Source organism: Megascapheus bottae, chromosome 8 (assembly GCF_031878675.1).
Source record: "Megascapheus bottae isolate mThoBot1 chromosome 8, mThoBot2.hap1, whole genome shotgun sequence".
NCBI classification, from domain to species: domain Eukaryota; kingdom Metazoa; phylum Chordata; class Mammalia; order Rodentia; family Geomyidae; genus Megascapheus; species Megascapheus bottae.
In genome coordinates, this window is record NC_143516.1 from 61,887,633 (window position 1) to 61,902,681 (window position 15,049).

Consider the following 15,049-nt stretch of genomic DNA (forward strand, 5'->3'; position numbering starts at 1 on the left):
AAATTATATATGAAATATTTAAATTATGTGTGTACATAAATGTGTGTATACATGTATATATGTATATGTATACATGTATATATGTATAGACATATATACACACATACATACACTGCTAAAACATTTAAGTTTTGCATTTGATTAATAATCCAAAATCATTGCAACTGAGAGGTACACTGGATGGTTAATAAAATACTCTATAAAAGAAGCTTTAAAATATTTAATTATTGGGGCCAGGAGTTTGGCCTAGTGGTAGAGTGCTTGCCTAGCATGCACAAAGACCCGGGTTCGATTCCTCGGTACCCCACATACTAGCAAAAAGCCGGAAGTGGTGCTGAGGCTCAAGTGGTAGAGTGCTAGCCTTGAGAAAGTCCAAGGACAGTGCTCACGCCCTGAGCCCAAGCCCAGGACTGGCAAAAAAGAAAAAATATTTAATTATACAGGTAACTCAGCATATAATATAGATTGGATTTACATTTGTTATTTTACATGATCACCTCAGATAGTAGCAGTGGGTGCGTTAGGCCCACAATTTGTTTATGAAGATACAGGAAACAATGGAATTAAAGATGCCATCTATTTTATGTCACTGATACTGGGACTTGAACCCATGGTCTGACACTTATTCTTGCCAGGTGGATGCTTTTGTCACTTGAGCTATAGCCCCAACCCATTTTTCTTTAGCCAGTTTTTGCTTTGCTTACCCAGGTTGGCCTGGACTGTGGTCTCCTTTTACACTTCATTTGTGGCTAGAATAACAGGTTCATATTACCATTGCCCGTATTGAGATGACTTTTTTTTTTTGCATAGGCTGGCATTGACTCATGATCTCATAATCTCTACTTCTCAATTACCTTAGATTACAGGCATGACCTTCTATGCCTGATGCCATTCAAATTATTTTCGAGAATAATTCCATTCACTGGGCACTGGTGAGTCATGCCACATAACTGTAATCCCTGCTACTCAGGAGGCTGAGGTCTGAGGATCATGGTTTAAAGCCAGCACAGGCAGGAAAGTCTATGAGACTCTTATCTCCAGAAAACCGGAATTGGCATTGTGGCTTGAGGTGGTAGAGCCTAGCCTTTATCTGTAAAGCTTAGGGAGAGCATCCAGGCTGAGTTCAAGTCCCATAGCTGACAATAGGAATAATAATAATAATAACAACAATAATTCCAGTCATAAATTTTCTTTGTAGACTTTTAACTGCAAGGTAGGCACTTCACACAAGTAGACCATTATTAGGTAATGACATATATTAACTATTAACCAGGCTGCTACATGAAATAAGCAAGAAAGCTTGGGGAGATGCAAGAAAGACACCTGTACAGGATAGGACAACACTAAATCGATCTGTCATCAATTTAACTCCATGTGAAAAGCATTTTCACCAAGAAGGAGGAGTTTTCAGTGAAGCTTGCTGATATTGACTTCATCCTAGAACTATATAGATACATGGGGAGCTAAAAAATTGTACAATGCAAAACACTATTGAAAATATTTTATTGATTTTATTATTCCTCTTCTTTTTCCCCAGGTTACGATATGTCCACCTTCATTCGGCGTTACAGTAGATATTTGAATGAAAAGGCTTTCTCTTATAGACAGATGGCCTTTGACTTTGCCAGAGTGAAGAAAGGGTGTGTTTCTTTTTCTTTCTTGTATTCCTTTGAACAGAGCAGGTTCTCAGAGCATGCTCGCTTCAGCTAAGTATAGATGCCACCTGATTTAGGTCATGAAGGTCCAGTTGCAGTATAATGTGTTACTTTCTACATCATGATTTGCTGCACAGAATTCAAATGTTATAAAATTTTAATTGTTAAAAATAGGGGCCAGGAGTTTGGCCTAGGGGTTAAAGTGCTTGCCTAGCATGCACGAAGACCCGGGTTCGATTCCTTGGTACCACATATATAGTGGTGCTGAGGCTCAAGTGGTAGAGTTCTAGCCTTGAGAAAGTCCAAGGACAATGCTCAGGCCCTGAGCTCAAGCCCAGGACTGGCAAAAAAAAAAAGAGAAAAAAAATAGCTCAAAACTCTTAAGCATATAAGAATCTGTTTAAATAACATAAAAGGGAGAAAATTGACAAGGTTTATTTTTTTATTAAAGGAGTGATGTTTTATTTTTTAGTGTTTAATAGAATACATAATGAGTCATATCATCAGGACATGTCTGGTGTCCTCAGTACTGCCCCAGCCCTGTGGTCATCACTGGATGCAAGGTCTCCCTGAGTCTGTAGAAACGGGACAAAAGCCTCAAATACCAGCCTCTCCCATGGTGCACGCTGACCTCTTACCTCTGTTTGGGCAAACTGTGTATTATGACATGATTAATATCACAAACTCTGCTCCCAGCTCTATTCATTTTGTAGACTTTAAAGGCATGCTTTCCTAAATGAACTGGCATTTTTAGAAAACTTACATTTTTTCCACTGTTATTTATGTTTTGGAAGTACTGGGATTAGAACTCAGGGCTTTGACTTTCCTAAGTAGGTGCTTTTACTACTGAATCACACTTTCAGCCCTGATTTTTTGCCAGTCCTGGGGCTTGAACTCAGGGCCTGAGCACTCTCCTTGGACTTTCTCAAGGCTAGAGCTCTACCACTTGAGCCTCAGCACCACTTCCAGCATTTTTCTATGTATGTGGTACCAAGGAATCAAACCCAGGTCTTTGTGCATGCTAGGCAAGCACTCTACCACTAGGCTAAACTTCCGGCTCTGATTTTCACTTACTGCTTTTAAAATAGTGTCTCCTCTCCTGCCTAGGTGCCCAGTTGGGCATGGCCTGCCTGCTGTAGCTAGGGTACCAGATGCACACCATCCTTCCCAGCTCTTTGTTGAGAGGGGAATCTTTTGAACCTTCTGTTCAGGCTGGCTGTAGTCAGCAACCACAACAATCCCAACCTTCAGTGAATTATAAGTGTGAGCCACCAGCACCCACGTAGGTTTCTTGTTTGTTTCGCTCCAGTCTGTCTCACTGCCACCCCCAGTGTGTGGTACTGTTGGAAAGCACACATTACCTGTGGACCAGAAAACATAAGAGGATTCAGTATCTAGACAGGAAACAGCTCCCATCTCTCCAGGCCTCACAAGTTTCCTTCAAGATTGATGTGGGGTGAGGGAGGGGCTTAGCTTAAGACTGCATGAGATCTTGAATTTCCTTTCTGCAAAGATGCTTTATCCTTGTCTTTCCACTTTTCCTTTGGTTTGCATTGATGTTGCAGGGCCGATGGCGTCATGAGAACTATGGCTCCAGAGAAGCTCCTGAAAAGCATGCCAATCCTGCAGGGACAGATTGATGCACTGCTGGAATTTGATGTAGGTACCTCAGAAATCACAGTGATTTCTGTGCCTTTCTTGCACAGTGGGCTTCCACTCCAAAAGCAGCTCAGAGCCCCCCGTGAGATGAGTTCGATGGATACTGGCCCCTCAGATTTTGCCTGCTGTGCTCAAGGTGCACATGGAAGTGACAGGGAAGGGACTGGTACAGTGTCCGTGAGGATCTTGTCACTGGAACCTCCTGCTCTGAGCAGGATGCTGCTTGCAAGGAAGCAGTACCTGAGGGTAGCTAAATACCTAGGTCTGCTGTAGAGGCCTTGCGATGTCACACTGGCCACCAAAGACAAAGGTTTGCTTTTAATCTTGGTACTACCTGTGAGATTTGTCTATTGGACTGTAGTGGTGAGTACATTAACTACATGGGTTAAAAAAAACTACTGAACTAAATAGAAACAAACACAAGTAAACCTAGAGAAATCAGAATACAAGTGGTTCTGTCCTTCTATAAATGTCCTGGTTGTGATATTGTCAGCTATGGTGCTAAAAATATGGTTTTTTTAAAGATGTTATATATTTCCCTCAGGAGAAGGGACAGCCCTATATTGATGCTTCTAATAGCATATGAGATGAAGGCCCCTGCCCATGTGCATCTGATCATGCACAGTACTTATTAAAAGGAACTCCAGGCGGGGGCCCGAGTTTGGCCTAGTGGTAGAGTGCTTAGCTAACATGCACGAAGACCAGAGTTCAATTCCTCGGTATCACATCCATAGAAAAAATCTGGAAGTGGTGCTGTGGCTCAAGTGGTAGAGCTCTAGCCTTGAGAATACCCAAGGACAGTATTCAGGCTGAGTTCAAGCTCAGGACTGGCAGAAAAAGAAAGGAACTCCATGAAATGCTATAAATTGGCAGTTACATCAAAATTTAAAGAATCTTAAAACCCATGAAAACAAAATCCACTTGTAGGGAAATTCTTAATTTACAGTGTCAGCTTTTCTTTATTTTGGTGGTTACCTAAAATACTTTCTTCAAATAGTAGTAGCTTAAAATCTTTCATAAGATTGGTATGGTTTAGCCTATAATTGAGCCTTAGTCCCAACATTTAACTCTTATGAGAGTTCAGTCAAAGTAGAAATCTATTTTATTATTTCTTGGCAGATTTTACAGTTAGGGTTTTCTTTGTTTCTATGGATTTTCTTTCTTGTCTTTACTTGCTTCATTTTCGGGTATTTCATTTGTTTTCTTTGACCTTAGTACGAGTTAGAGGACAAAAGTCACATGGGGGAAAGGACAGACTTAGGAGCTGTGAACAAGGCCAGGGAGTGGCAAAGTCCCTGCTTTCAGACTGGGGTTGGGGTGGCGAGAGAGCAGCTCTGGTCTCAGCACAGGTGGCACCCACACAGGTGTGCCCGCCCCTGCTGTTCTTCATGTTGGTCACTGCAGTTTCCTGGTCCTGAGCACGTGCACAGGCTCTGTCAAATAGTTGAAGTGGAAATCTGACCAAAGACCTGGTGTTCCAAAGCTGACTTTGACTGACACATGGATTGCTGGCCAACCAAAATGAATATAAGTCTCTTAATCCATGGACCTAAATTAATTGACCTAAATTAAAGCTAAAACACATATAATTTTACATTGTTAAACCTACTCCAAGAGTTACACAACATGTGTAGAATATAAGCAAAGTTGTTGCTGGGTGAGGTGGCTCATGCCTGTAATCCTAGCTACTCAAGAGGCTGAGATCTGAGGATCATAGTTCAAAGCCAGTCTGGGCACTAAAGTCCATTGAGACTCTTATCTCCAGTTAACCACTAGAAACCTGGAGTGAGGCTGTGGCTCCAGGGGTAGGGTGGTAGCCTTGAGCTGAAGAGCTCAGAGACAGCATCCAGGCCCATAGTTCAAGTGTATGACCTTTTAATGTGATTTGGGGGGAAAATACCAAATGGATATTACCCAGCTAAAAATTCAGTGTCCATCCTTTTTCTAGGTACATCCAAATGAACTAACAAATGGTGTCATCAATGCTGCATTTATGCTGCTTTTCAAAGATCTTATCAAACTGTTTGCTTGTTACAACGATGGAGTTATCAACTTGCTCGGTAGGTGGAACAACAGGAACATGGCTGGCTGGCACATGGAGCCCTGCAGGGGTGGGTTTTGTGTGTCTCTTCACTCACGCAAGTCAGGGAGGGCGGGGCAGGAACTGAGTGTGGGACTGGGAGCAGGACTCCAAGGTGATGCTCCTGCTCCACAGCTGAGAGGCTGTGGCACACTGATGGCCCCCCACTGGCTGACTGAGGACTCAGAAGTGAAGGTTAACCTATCTACCATGGCGGTGGGAACCTGTGCTCCTTGTCCTGCTTCTCACCTCCATCCCTAAGGTCACACCTCATCCAGTGACATTCCCTCATCCCCTAATAACTAAACTTATGTGTCCTACATGCTTCACGGTTTCCATGTGTAGGAAGGTTGCTGGATGGCCTATGCCAGCATCTCAGGTTTGTAGAAATAAGCCAACAGTATTTTTCCAGATAAAAGTAGATATCATCTGAACCCTGTGTGGCCCTGAAGGCCCATACTAGGATATGCTATGGGGCTCCATGGCATTGGCCCTCCTGCTGGCACTTTAGTCCAGCAGTCTCTCCCTCTGCCTCCATCTGGACCCTGCTCATATCCAACTCAGTATCAGATACTTTGCTGAGGGAAGCACATATATTCTATAATGTTACCTGCAACACCAACGGATCTTAGCAAACTTTGGGTCCATTTTAGTTAAAGGAAATTCCACAGTTTGCCTGTGTATGGTGAGGATTTATGTAAAATACTTTGGCCTTGGGACCCTAGAAACTTCAGTGGAGATGGCAAGTGAATGGATTCTCCCTCCTTGATTCTTTCTCTCACTCACTGGCATACATGTCAGTCATCAAGGCTTTCTCCTGCCTGAAGTTTTATATGTACAATCAACCTAATGTCATCAAGCCAGAATCCTGTGGGATTATGAAAGTCAAAGAGATTTATTTCCTTGAATGACAGTGACTGTGGACCAGCATCCCTGCCAGATGCCTTCAGATGCTTTCTGACGGCTTCTGCTTATTGGGGTAGAGATAAATGCATTTTCTGGTTCAGTGGTTGCCTGTCAGATGCCAGGAACTGGGTTGATTTTCCTCTGGCAAAGGAAGACACATGTGAATCTCTGTGTGTAGGCATCATCACTCGATTAAGTTGGCAGTGACCTTCCATTCGTTTCCACAATCCAAGCCAATGGTGGAGGTGTACTGGGGATAGGATCCGATTGGGCTCTGTGGATCTTCGCAAGCATCCAAAAGCCAGTGTAGAGATTCTTCCAGTTGCCAGTGGTCTGCTTTTAGGAAACAGAAACCCACAGATAGTTTTATCTGTCCTCTGGATCAAAGTTTTGCTTTGTAAAGCCTCCACTCAGATTAGTGTAGCACACAGATACATTTTGCATGGAGCTCAGACACCACAACATTGTCCTAACATGTTAGGAGCTGAGCAAAGGAAAGCCAGCAACTCTTCTTGGAGAGGTTAGGACACAGAACAAATGTTTGCCCCAACCCCTGGGCAGACTGAAAAGTGCAGCAGCAAGTGGTTACCAGGGCAGAGACTGAGGAGTGAAAGGGCAACAGGAGCCAGGGCAGATAGTAACACTTGAACTTTAACTGACAAGCTGCTGGAAGCAGATGGCGGACAAGTCTGAGGGTCCAGATCTCCAGAAGACCCAGTCTTAGGGTGTATGCATGCCTTTTTCTTCCCTTTAGCAGTTTAGCCAGGGCTCTGTGCTTCCTGGAGGAGGACAGGAACTCAGATACTCTTTATTTACAATGGGATCTCATCCTGCATTGCTCACAATAAGCTTAAAATGTTGTTGGCCAGGCACCAGTGGCTCATGCCTGTAATCCCAGCTACTCACAAGGCTAGGATTTGAGGATCACTATTGAAAACCAACTTCAGCAGAAAAGTCAATGAGAGTCCTATGGTCACTTAACTAGCACAAAACTGGAAGTGGAGCTGTGGCTCAATTTTTTTAACGTCTAGGTATGTATGTCCCTATCCCCTGTGCACACTCGCTCTAGCAAAAGTTCTATGCAGAAGACTAGGAAAAGAGCATTGTTTATTATTTAGTGGTTCCAAGCCACTAATGAAACCCTGTCTCCATAAATAAGTAAATAAATAAACTCAGTATGGTGGTTCACAACTGTAACCCCAGCTTCTCAGAAGGTGGAAGGAGGATTCCAGTGTAAGACCAGCACTGGCAAAAGTACAGGACTATCTTCTAAATAAACTCGGAGCAAAAGGACTGGGGAAAGGAGGTCATGAGATCATGCCTAGCAAACGTAAGGTCCTGAGTTCAATCCATAATCCTCACAGAAGAAAGAAGAGGTGACGAAGGAAGAGAAGGGAAGAGAACTGCCCTCCATATTCTAAATAGAAAGGAATTTTACTAGAGTAAGTTGGGTGCTTGTGTGATTATTGGAAGCTCGGCCTCCTGAAATAACTCCTAGTGTAAGAGCCTGTGTTGTGCAGAGGTTCCTGAGCAAGCCTGGCACTGACCTCTGCCACTGCAGTGGCTCTGCAACACTGGGAAGACGGAGTGTGGATACCTGGGTTGTAATCCAGGGATTAAGTGGCTGGCTTTTGTAACTAGTTTTCAAGATCCAGGAGAATCATCTCAAGCCTGGGCTGCACCCAGCCCATATAGCCCACCAAAGCCACGAGAGCAGCAAAGAAACAAGACAATGGCTCAGGACCAAGTCTTACCTTGCAGGGTTGCCAGAGCTGGCTTTGGATCCAGCACCCTGATCTCGCATGAATCCAAGATACAGAAGGGAAGGTGGTTGACCCATTCACTGCCATCTAAACTGTGTTCTAGAAGGTTTTTCCTTCAGTAGATAAAAAGAGTCCTGCCCTGCCTATGAGTGCAAAACCAAACATACACTTATTTTAAGTTAGAGACTTTTATCACTGAGCCTCAAAGAATAGACTTTTTCTTATCTGTCATGTACTGTTCTCTTTCTCACTGTTCATGGATGTAAGCTTTCACTAAAGTTCACTTCTAACCATCTATTTTGCTGGGGGTTTTTTTCTGTACGTTTTTCATCAGAAAATTATCAGCCAGGTAACTATAACCCTTCTATTCATCACTCTGACAATAAAAAAATTTATCAGCCAGGTGCTGGTGGCTCATGCCATAATCCTAGCTACTTAGGCTCAGATCTGAGGAATAAAGTTCAAAGCCAGCCCAGGCAGAAAAGTCCATAAAACTCATCGCAATCACCAAAAAGCTAAAAATGGAGCTGTGGCTCAAGTGGAAGAGCACTAGCCTTGAGCATAAAAGCTCAAGAATAAATGCTAAGGCCCTGAGTTTAAAGTTCAGGAATAGCACAAAAATAATTAATTAAAATGAGATGAAAAATTATCATGTGCAACTAACGAGCCCCAAATCTATTTTTTCCAGTTCTTCTCTTTCTTCTGAACTTCAGTTCTGTAGATTTCTAATTGTGTCTTAACATTTGCAGGCACATATTTAATTGTTACATTCTTACCTAATACTCAGACTCTTCTCAAACTGAACTCTTGAACTTACCCTTCCTAATCCCATTTCTGTATGCCATTAGTCTTTAAATTGAAACCCCACTTTGCACAGTTAGAAATCAGAAATGAAGTTCTTCCAGTTTACTCTCCTGTTTCCTCACCTGGTTTAATCCCACCACGGTCTGAAGAGCAGTGGGTTCAGTGCCTTTACCATTGGCTGAGAAATTAAACATGGGACCATTCTCTATCATCCTGTTCTACTTCGCTCTCTCAATGTTGATTTCACAGCTAGATGTACTAAGAATGCAGTGTACCACCCTGTGGGAACAGTACTCACTGTATACTGGAAAAGTTAAGAGTAGGAGAGGAGAAGGGTTGTACCTTTTGCTAGTGGTGTTGTTTCTAGAGTGGTCTAGGGGTTTGTGTGGCTGAATCAGCACTCAGCGCTGTTATCCCAGTTGGTCTTGTTAAGTAACAGTGTAGAAAAGAGGGGTGCAATCCAGAATGGAACTTGTTTGGAAGAAAGTACAGTTTTCTTTGTTTCAAGATAGTGTTGAGGGTCCATGGGGTAGATTTGATCCAAGTTTCCTGGCATGCAGTACTGTGGTGAGTAAATCCACTCCCAGTCAGGTGCTCCTCCCTCCAGCACCCATATGTAAGAGTGCATTCCAGGATGAGAGTCTCTCTCCTTTGGTTCTTATCCTCTGAAAATTAATACTAAAATACAAAGGAAATATCATCACTTTACAAATATTAATGTTAGGAATGAGAAATTTAGCCAGGTGCAGGTGGTTCATGCCTGTTAATCCAAGCTACTTAGGAGGTTGAGACTTGAAGATCAAAGCTCAAAGCCAGCCTGAGTAGAAAAGTCCTCAAGACTCTTCTAATTCACCACCAAAAGGCTGGAAGTAGAGCTGTGACTCAGTTAGTAGAGTACCTGCCTTCAATAAAAAGCTAAGGAACAGCACACAGGCCCTGGTCCCAACATGCATGCACACACACACACACACACACACACACACACACACACACACACACACACACGACCATATACTGAAAACCAGCATATGTTATCTTCAATAGGAAAGAAAGCTCGAGCATAATTTGGGGACACCATTCTCTTTCTGTAAAAGTAGTACTTTCTCTAGGCTCCGTGCTTATGTGCCATTTCATGAGATTAAACCTAAAGCCACAATAAAGGGGGGCTTTGTTGCTGAACCAAAATTTATTATGAAAAATGAAGACAGCCAGCAGAGCCAGGGGAAAAATCGCTTAAATTTTTGATATATTAGTTCTAAAGGAAGATTGAGCCTATTATTGCTAAAATTCTAATACAAAAAAAAACTTAGAGTAAAGAGACAGAGTCACTTGAAAGAAATTGTATGAATAATTTTTCAAAAGAGAAAAAGAAAATTCTGTTTTACCAAAATAAGTCTTTTTTAATTATATTTTATTATCTTTGTGTAGTTGAACAAATGGGTTTCAATTCAGCATGTCAGTTTATAAGTACAATGCATCTTGAAAACTAATCTTCGTTTTCCAAATTTTTAGGCTAAAAAAAGATTTATTTTCCTGTATCATGATTCTATCAGTAACATTAGAAATCAGGATAATACAGATAAAGAAAATATCCTGAAATTTGACTTTGCCAGTCCTGGGCCTTGAACTCAGGGCCTGAGCACTGTCCTTGGGCTTTCTCAAGGCCAGAGCTCTACCACTTGAGCCACAGCATCATTTGTGCCTTTTTCTATGTATATGGTACAGAAGAATCAAACCCAGGTCTGTGTACATGCTAGGTAAGCACTGTATCACTAGGCCAAACTCCCAGCCCTGAGATTTGACTGTTTTTAAAGGCCTCACTTCTTTCTCAAATTTTAGCAAGTAGAAAGCAATATGTGTTTGTTTCCTTGATTTTTTTTTTGCTTCCTTTAAATGCACTTCAGGGAAAGCCTGTGTTAACATAAATCATTCTGTGGCTGTCAACAGAAGGTAATGAGTAGCTGCCGTCGGTAATCAGTTTTTTACATAATTATATATTTTCAAGTTTTTATTGAAAAAATTAAAAATTCTTTGAGATAGCTTAATTACATGCTGAATAACAGAGCTCTCAAATGTGAGAGGAGATGGAAGTAGCTCTTATTTAACCAGTGAAAATATGAAATAAATAATGCACAGCAAGAGCCAGGGTTTCAGGTGTTGTACAGAGCTACGTAGGTCCTGTTGTGCATGTTTTCTACCACACTGCCATCTGCACTGACAGTATCACACACACACACACACACACACACACACACACACACACACACACGTCAGTACTTTTTGGTTGAAATGGATTGGGAAAGTGCTGTAATTATAACAGAGCTATTAAGCTGTAATGACCATGAATTCTAGTCTTGGGAGCACAATGGAGAAGAGTGAAGTGGTCCTGTTCCTTTGTCTGTGAAGCTAATGGCTGAAAAGAGAATGGGATTGTGGACAAGGAAATCAGAAGGGGTTTGCTAAGCCAAGTGTTGTTCATAGTCTACTGCTTCATAACCAAAAGACACATTATGCTGTTTGCTGGAAATAATTTCTGAACAAGAAAAGCAGTATCAACTTACACAGAGTATAGAACGTTTAAAGACGACCCATGGTCCATTGGCTTATGATGTGCTGAATATTGGTTTATGATGAGCTAGTAAGAAAGTATGCTATAAAACGCAGTCATTAACTCTGAGGTTGTTATTAGAAAGAATGTACTGTCTCAGAGACCAGTCTATGGGGTATACAGTACCTGGGGGACACAGATCATGAAGTGAACCTGTGGACTCTTCATGAATTCCTCCACCTTAATTTTTTTCTGTTACTTAAATTGCTTCATGTAAGATGTGATTATCATAGGCCATAGCACTTTTCTTAAACTATTCAGGTGAATCCCCTTGGTGAGTGGTTTTAATACTCGTAGTTCATGTAGTAATCCCAGCATGAGTTTAGAATAAAATAGTACACACTTCTCAAATTGCTCATCAATTGATTTCTTCTAGAAAAGTTTTTTGAGATGAAGAAAGGACAGTGTAAAGATGCCCTAGAAATTTACAAACGGTTTCTCACAAGGATGACCCGGGTTTCTGAATTCCTCAAGGTTGCAGAGGTGAGTAACACTCAGCTTTGGGAGGAATGTGATTTGAAAGCTCTCAGCTTGTGCTTCCATACAATACACAATCTACAATTTATCAGCCACATGGAGCTGTGGTCTGCACTCCAGTCAAGTGATTATTCTGCATTAATCAAAGCGTCACAGCTAAGGAGTTAATTGCTGCTCGGCAGCGTGGTCCACTCTTTAGTTCTATCTAATGGCTATTTTTGATTATAAAAAAGGGATTCTTCTTTATTGAACCCTTGGTTTTTCTTTAGAAAACTTTATCCTTTCTTTCTTGATGTGAGTATTCTAAATTCTGGCCCTCTTTCCGTTGTCAGTGATTTACACACATGAAAAAAGAAAACAAATTATAATTCATTTGAGGAAAGCTTATAAATTGTTTCTGAGGGAAAGCTAAAATCCAAGGATCGTGGTTAGAAACCAGTTCAGTAGGAGAGTATGTGAAAGACTCTTGTATCTAATAAATTACCCTCAAAACTGCTGGAAGTGAAGCTCTGGCTCAAGTGGTATAGTACTGCCTAGAACATAAGAGCTCAGGAACCTAGCTCAGGACCTAGGTTCAAGCCCTAGGACAAAGACCAAACAAACAAAACAAAAGAAACATACAGTGTTTAAAAAATAATGTTTATCTATGTATGTCTATATTTTAATTCATTTTTACCTAAAATGTCTACTTTCATTAAGATAATTATCTATATCTTGTATACTGAAAGTCATGGTTTTAAAAAATGAATCTCATTTTCTAGTTAAAACAGTGATTTAGTACAGTCACAAAAAAATGTCTTTCCCTTTTAGGGGGGGTTGGAGTCGACCAAAGCCATTGATATGGAGATTTCATGGTCCTCAAGGACATGCCAATTACATTCTGGAAATGAAATAACCAAATTACTACTGAGCTTTCTGTTGGCAAACAAAATCAGTCAAAAATATCAAAATTCATCTGAATTGTGTTATATACTGCAACTCCTAACACAAAACCTCTCCTAGCTCTAAATTGTAAAGTACATGCACTACGGTTATCATGATCCACATAAATAGTTTTGCATACACAGCGGAATAGTTAATGGCTTACTCAAATTATCCATGACTCTGATCAGATTTAAATTACTCCATCTATCCCAAAGAGGATCAATTTTAATTTCAATTTGTCTTATATAACAAATGTGTTGTTAAAGAATATATATGTATATTCTATCTTGTCAAAAACCACAGAAAGTGATTTAGAAGTATGAGTATGAGTTTGCTTCTTATGGTTTTAACTTGGGAGAGAATATTTGAAAGAATATTGTGGCGTCATTTTACCTGCTTTCTAAGTTCAAACCATCACATTTTGCACATCTTAATCTACTAACTATTCCTAATTCCTTATTCACTAATAAAATCATTAAAAACAAAAAATAATGTCACTTTGTGACCGCCCAGCTGCCGTTTATGTGGTTTTCTTAAGTGGATAAACCTGTCAATGCTGCACATTGATATTGGAAATTCTGTTCTCATGTGTTAGCAGGATCATCGGTGGGATCTATCCTACACATCAGCTGACCGGTTTTAACTGAAAATGTAGCATAAAGATAATCACTTAGTAAATACAACTTTGAAGGTACTACAGTGCACATATTACCATTCAGATTTCTTTCACAGAAATAATTTTAGCATCCAAGCATGAGTCCCATGTACTATCACTAAATGAACATTTTTGAGCTTTGCCACATGTAATATGTAATCAGAATAAAGATTTACCTTTAATATGACAAATAAAAGGTAGGTACTGGCGTATATATAATATTGAATAAGTAATTGTAAGTACATATAGTATGGCATGCTCATAGGTATTTTTCTCATGGTTCTATCACTATAGATTGTCTTTAAGAAAGAATAGAAAGCTGGGTGCTGGTAGCTCATGCCTGTAATCCTAGCTACTCAGGAGGCTGCGATCTGAGGGTTCTTATTCAAAGCCAGCCCAGGCAGAAAAATTGCCATTAGACTCTTATTTCCAATTAACCACTCAAAAACTGGAAGTGGTGCTGTGACTCAAGTGGTAGAGTGATATCCTTGAGCAAAAAGAGTCTCAAGGACAGCGCCCAGGCCCTGAGTTCAAGCCCCACAACCAATAAACAAAACAAAAAAGAATAGAATTGCTCAAATCTGTTTTCCTTTGCTGCTTCTTAGGTTATATTATTTGTATTTGGTATGAATTTTCCTATGACTTAACTATCCTTATCAATATAACCTAATATACTTTGCTGAATTTTTTCTGTGAAGGGATCAATTGTGTCCAGACACTCGGTACAGACTGCTTCATGTTCTGACACCAATCCTGCCGGCGCCCATTTTTCCACTAGTTAGTACATACAAGCAAAAAGCTGAGCAGTGGAGAGAGGCATGGTTCTCTAATCACCATCACATTGCATTTACACATAAAACTTGGCTTTAGGACTAAGATCACACACTTACTGGCACACACCAAATGAGAGTACACAGAAATCACTTCTCATGTTAAGAGGGCCTTCAGACAACTGAGTTTAAGTCTTATATTTCCATTTGAACATTATAAATGAAACTTCTTTTGAGACTCCCCACATTACCTTTGAGTGGTTGTACAAAGCGTTGTCCATTTCAGTTTATGAGGCCAGTACATCTTGATCCACGGAAGACTTTTTATAGAGTAGATAATTGAAGGAATTGTTTTAATAAAATGAGCATTTAAACCACAATGCAACATCCCTGATCACTTGTATTTTCTTTCATATTTAAATTGCATTATTTATCACTTGAACACATGTCTTGAAGGTAGTATTGATAGTGGTTTGATTATGATTGGTTAAAACAGAAAAATGTTCAAAAAGGCGCATGGCATCCTTAATATGTGGCTACTAAATCCAAACAGTACAAGAGAGAGGACTCAGTATTTGCATACCCAATACTATGGACATGGTATTAGAAATATAAACATAACTACATAGACTTAAAAACCTATGACTCTAGACATAATGTTTTATTCCATAAATTAATATGTATCTATGATACATATCTATGATATACAAACTTTTAGCCTAATTTTGATTATGTTCTAAAAACTAAG

At 40.4% G+C, this 15,049-nt stretch overlaps 1 protein-coding gene across 7 annotated transcripts in view; it reads left to right on the forward strand.

The window, feature by feature from the left end:
* Snap91 (synaptosome associated protein 91) overlaps positions 1 to 15,049 on the forward strand; it is a 114,938-nt gene that overhangs the window by 45,421 nt on the left and 54,468 nt on the right. For all 7 annotated transcript variants that reach the window (XM_090338501.1, XM_090338500.1, XM_090338502.1 and 4 more), the window contains exons 5-8: positions 1,538 to 1,640; positions 3,221 to 3,314; positions 5,263 to 5,374; positions 11,852 to 11,958. In XM_090338501.1, the coding sequence (XP_090194627.1) occupies positions 1,538 to 1,640; positions 3,221 to 3,314; positions 5,263 to 5,374; positions 11,852 to 11,958 (416 nt within the window). The remainder of the gene's footprint in view (positions 1 to 1,537; positions 1,641 to 3,220; positions 3,315 to 5,262; positions 5,375 to 11,851; positions 11,959 to 15,049) is intronic.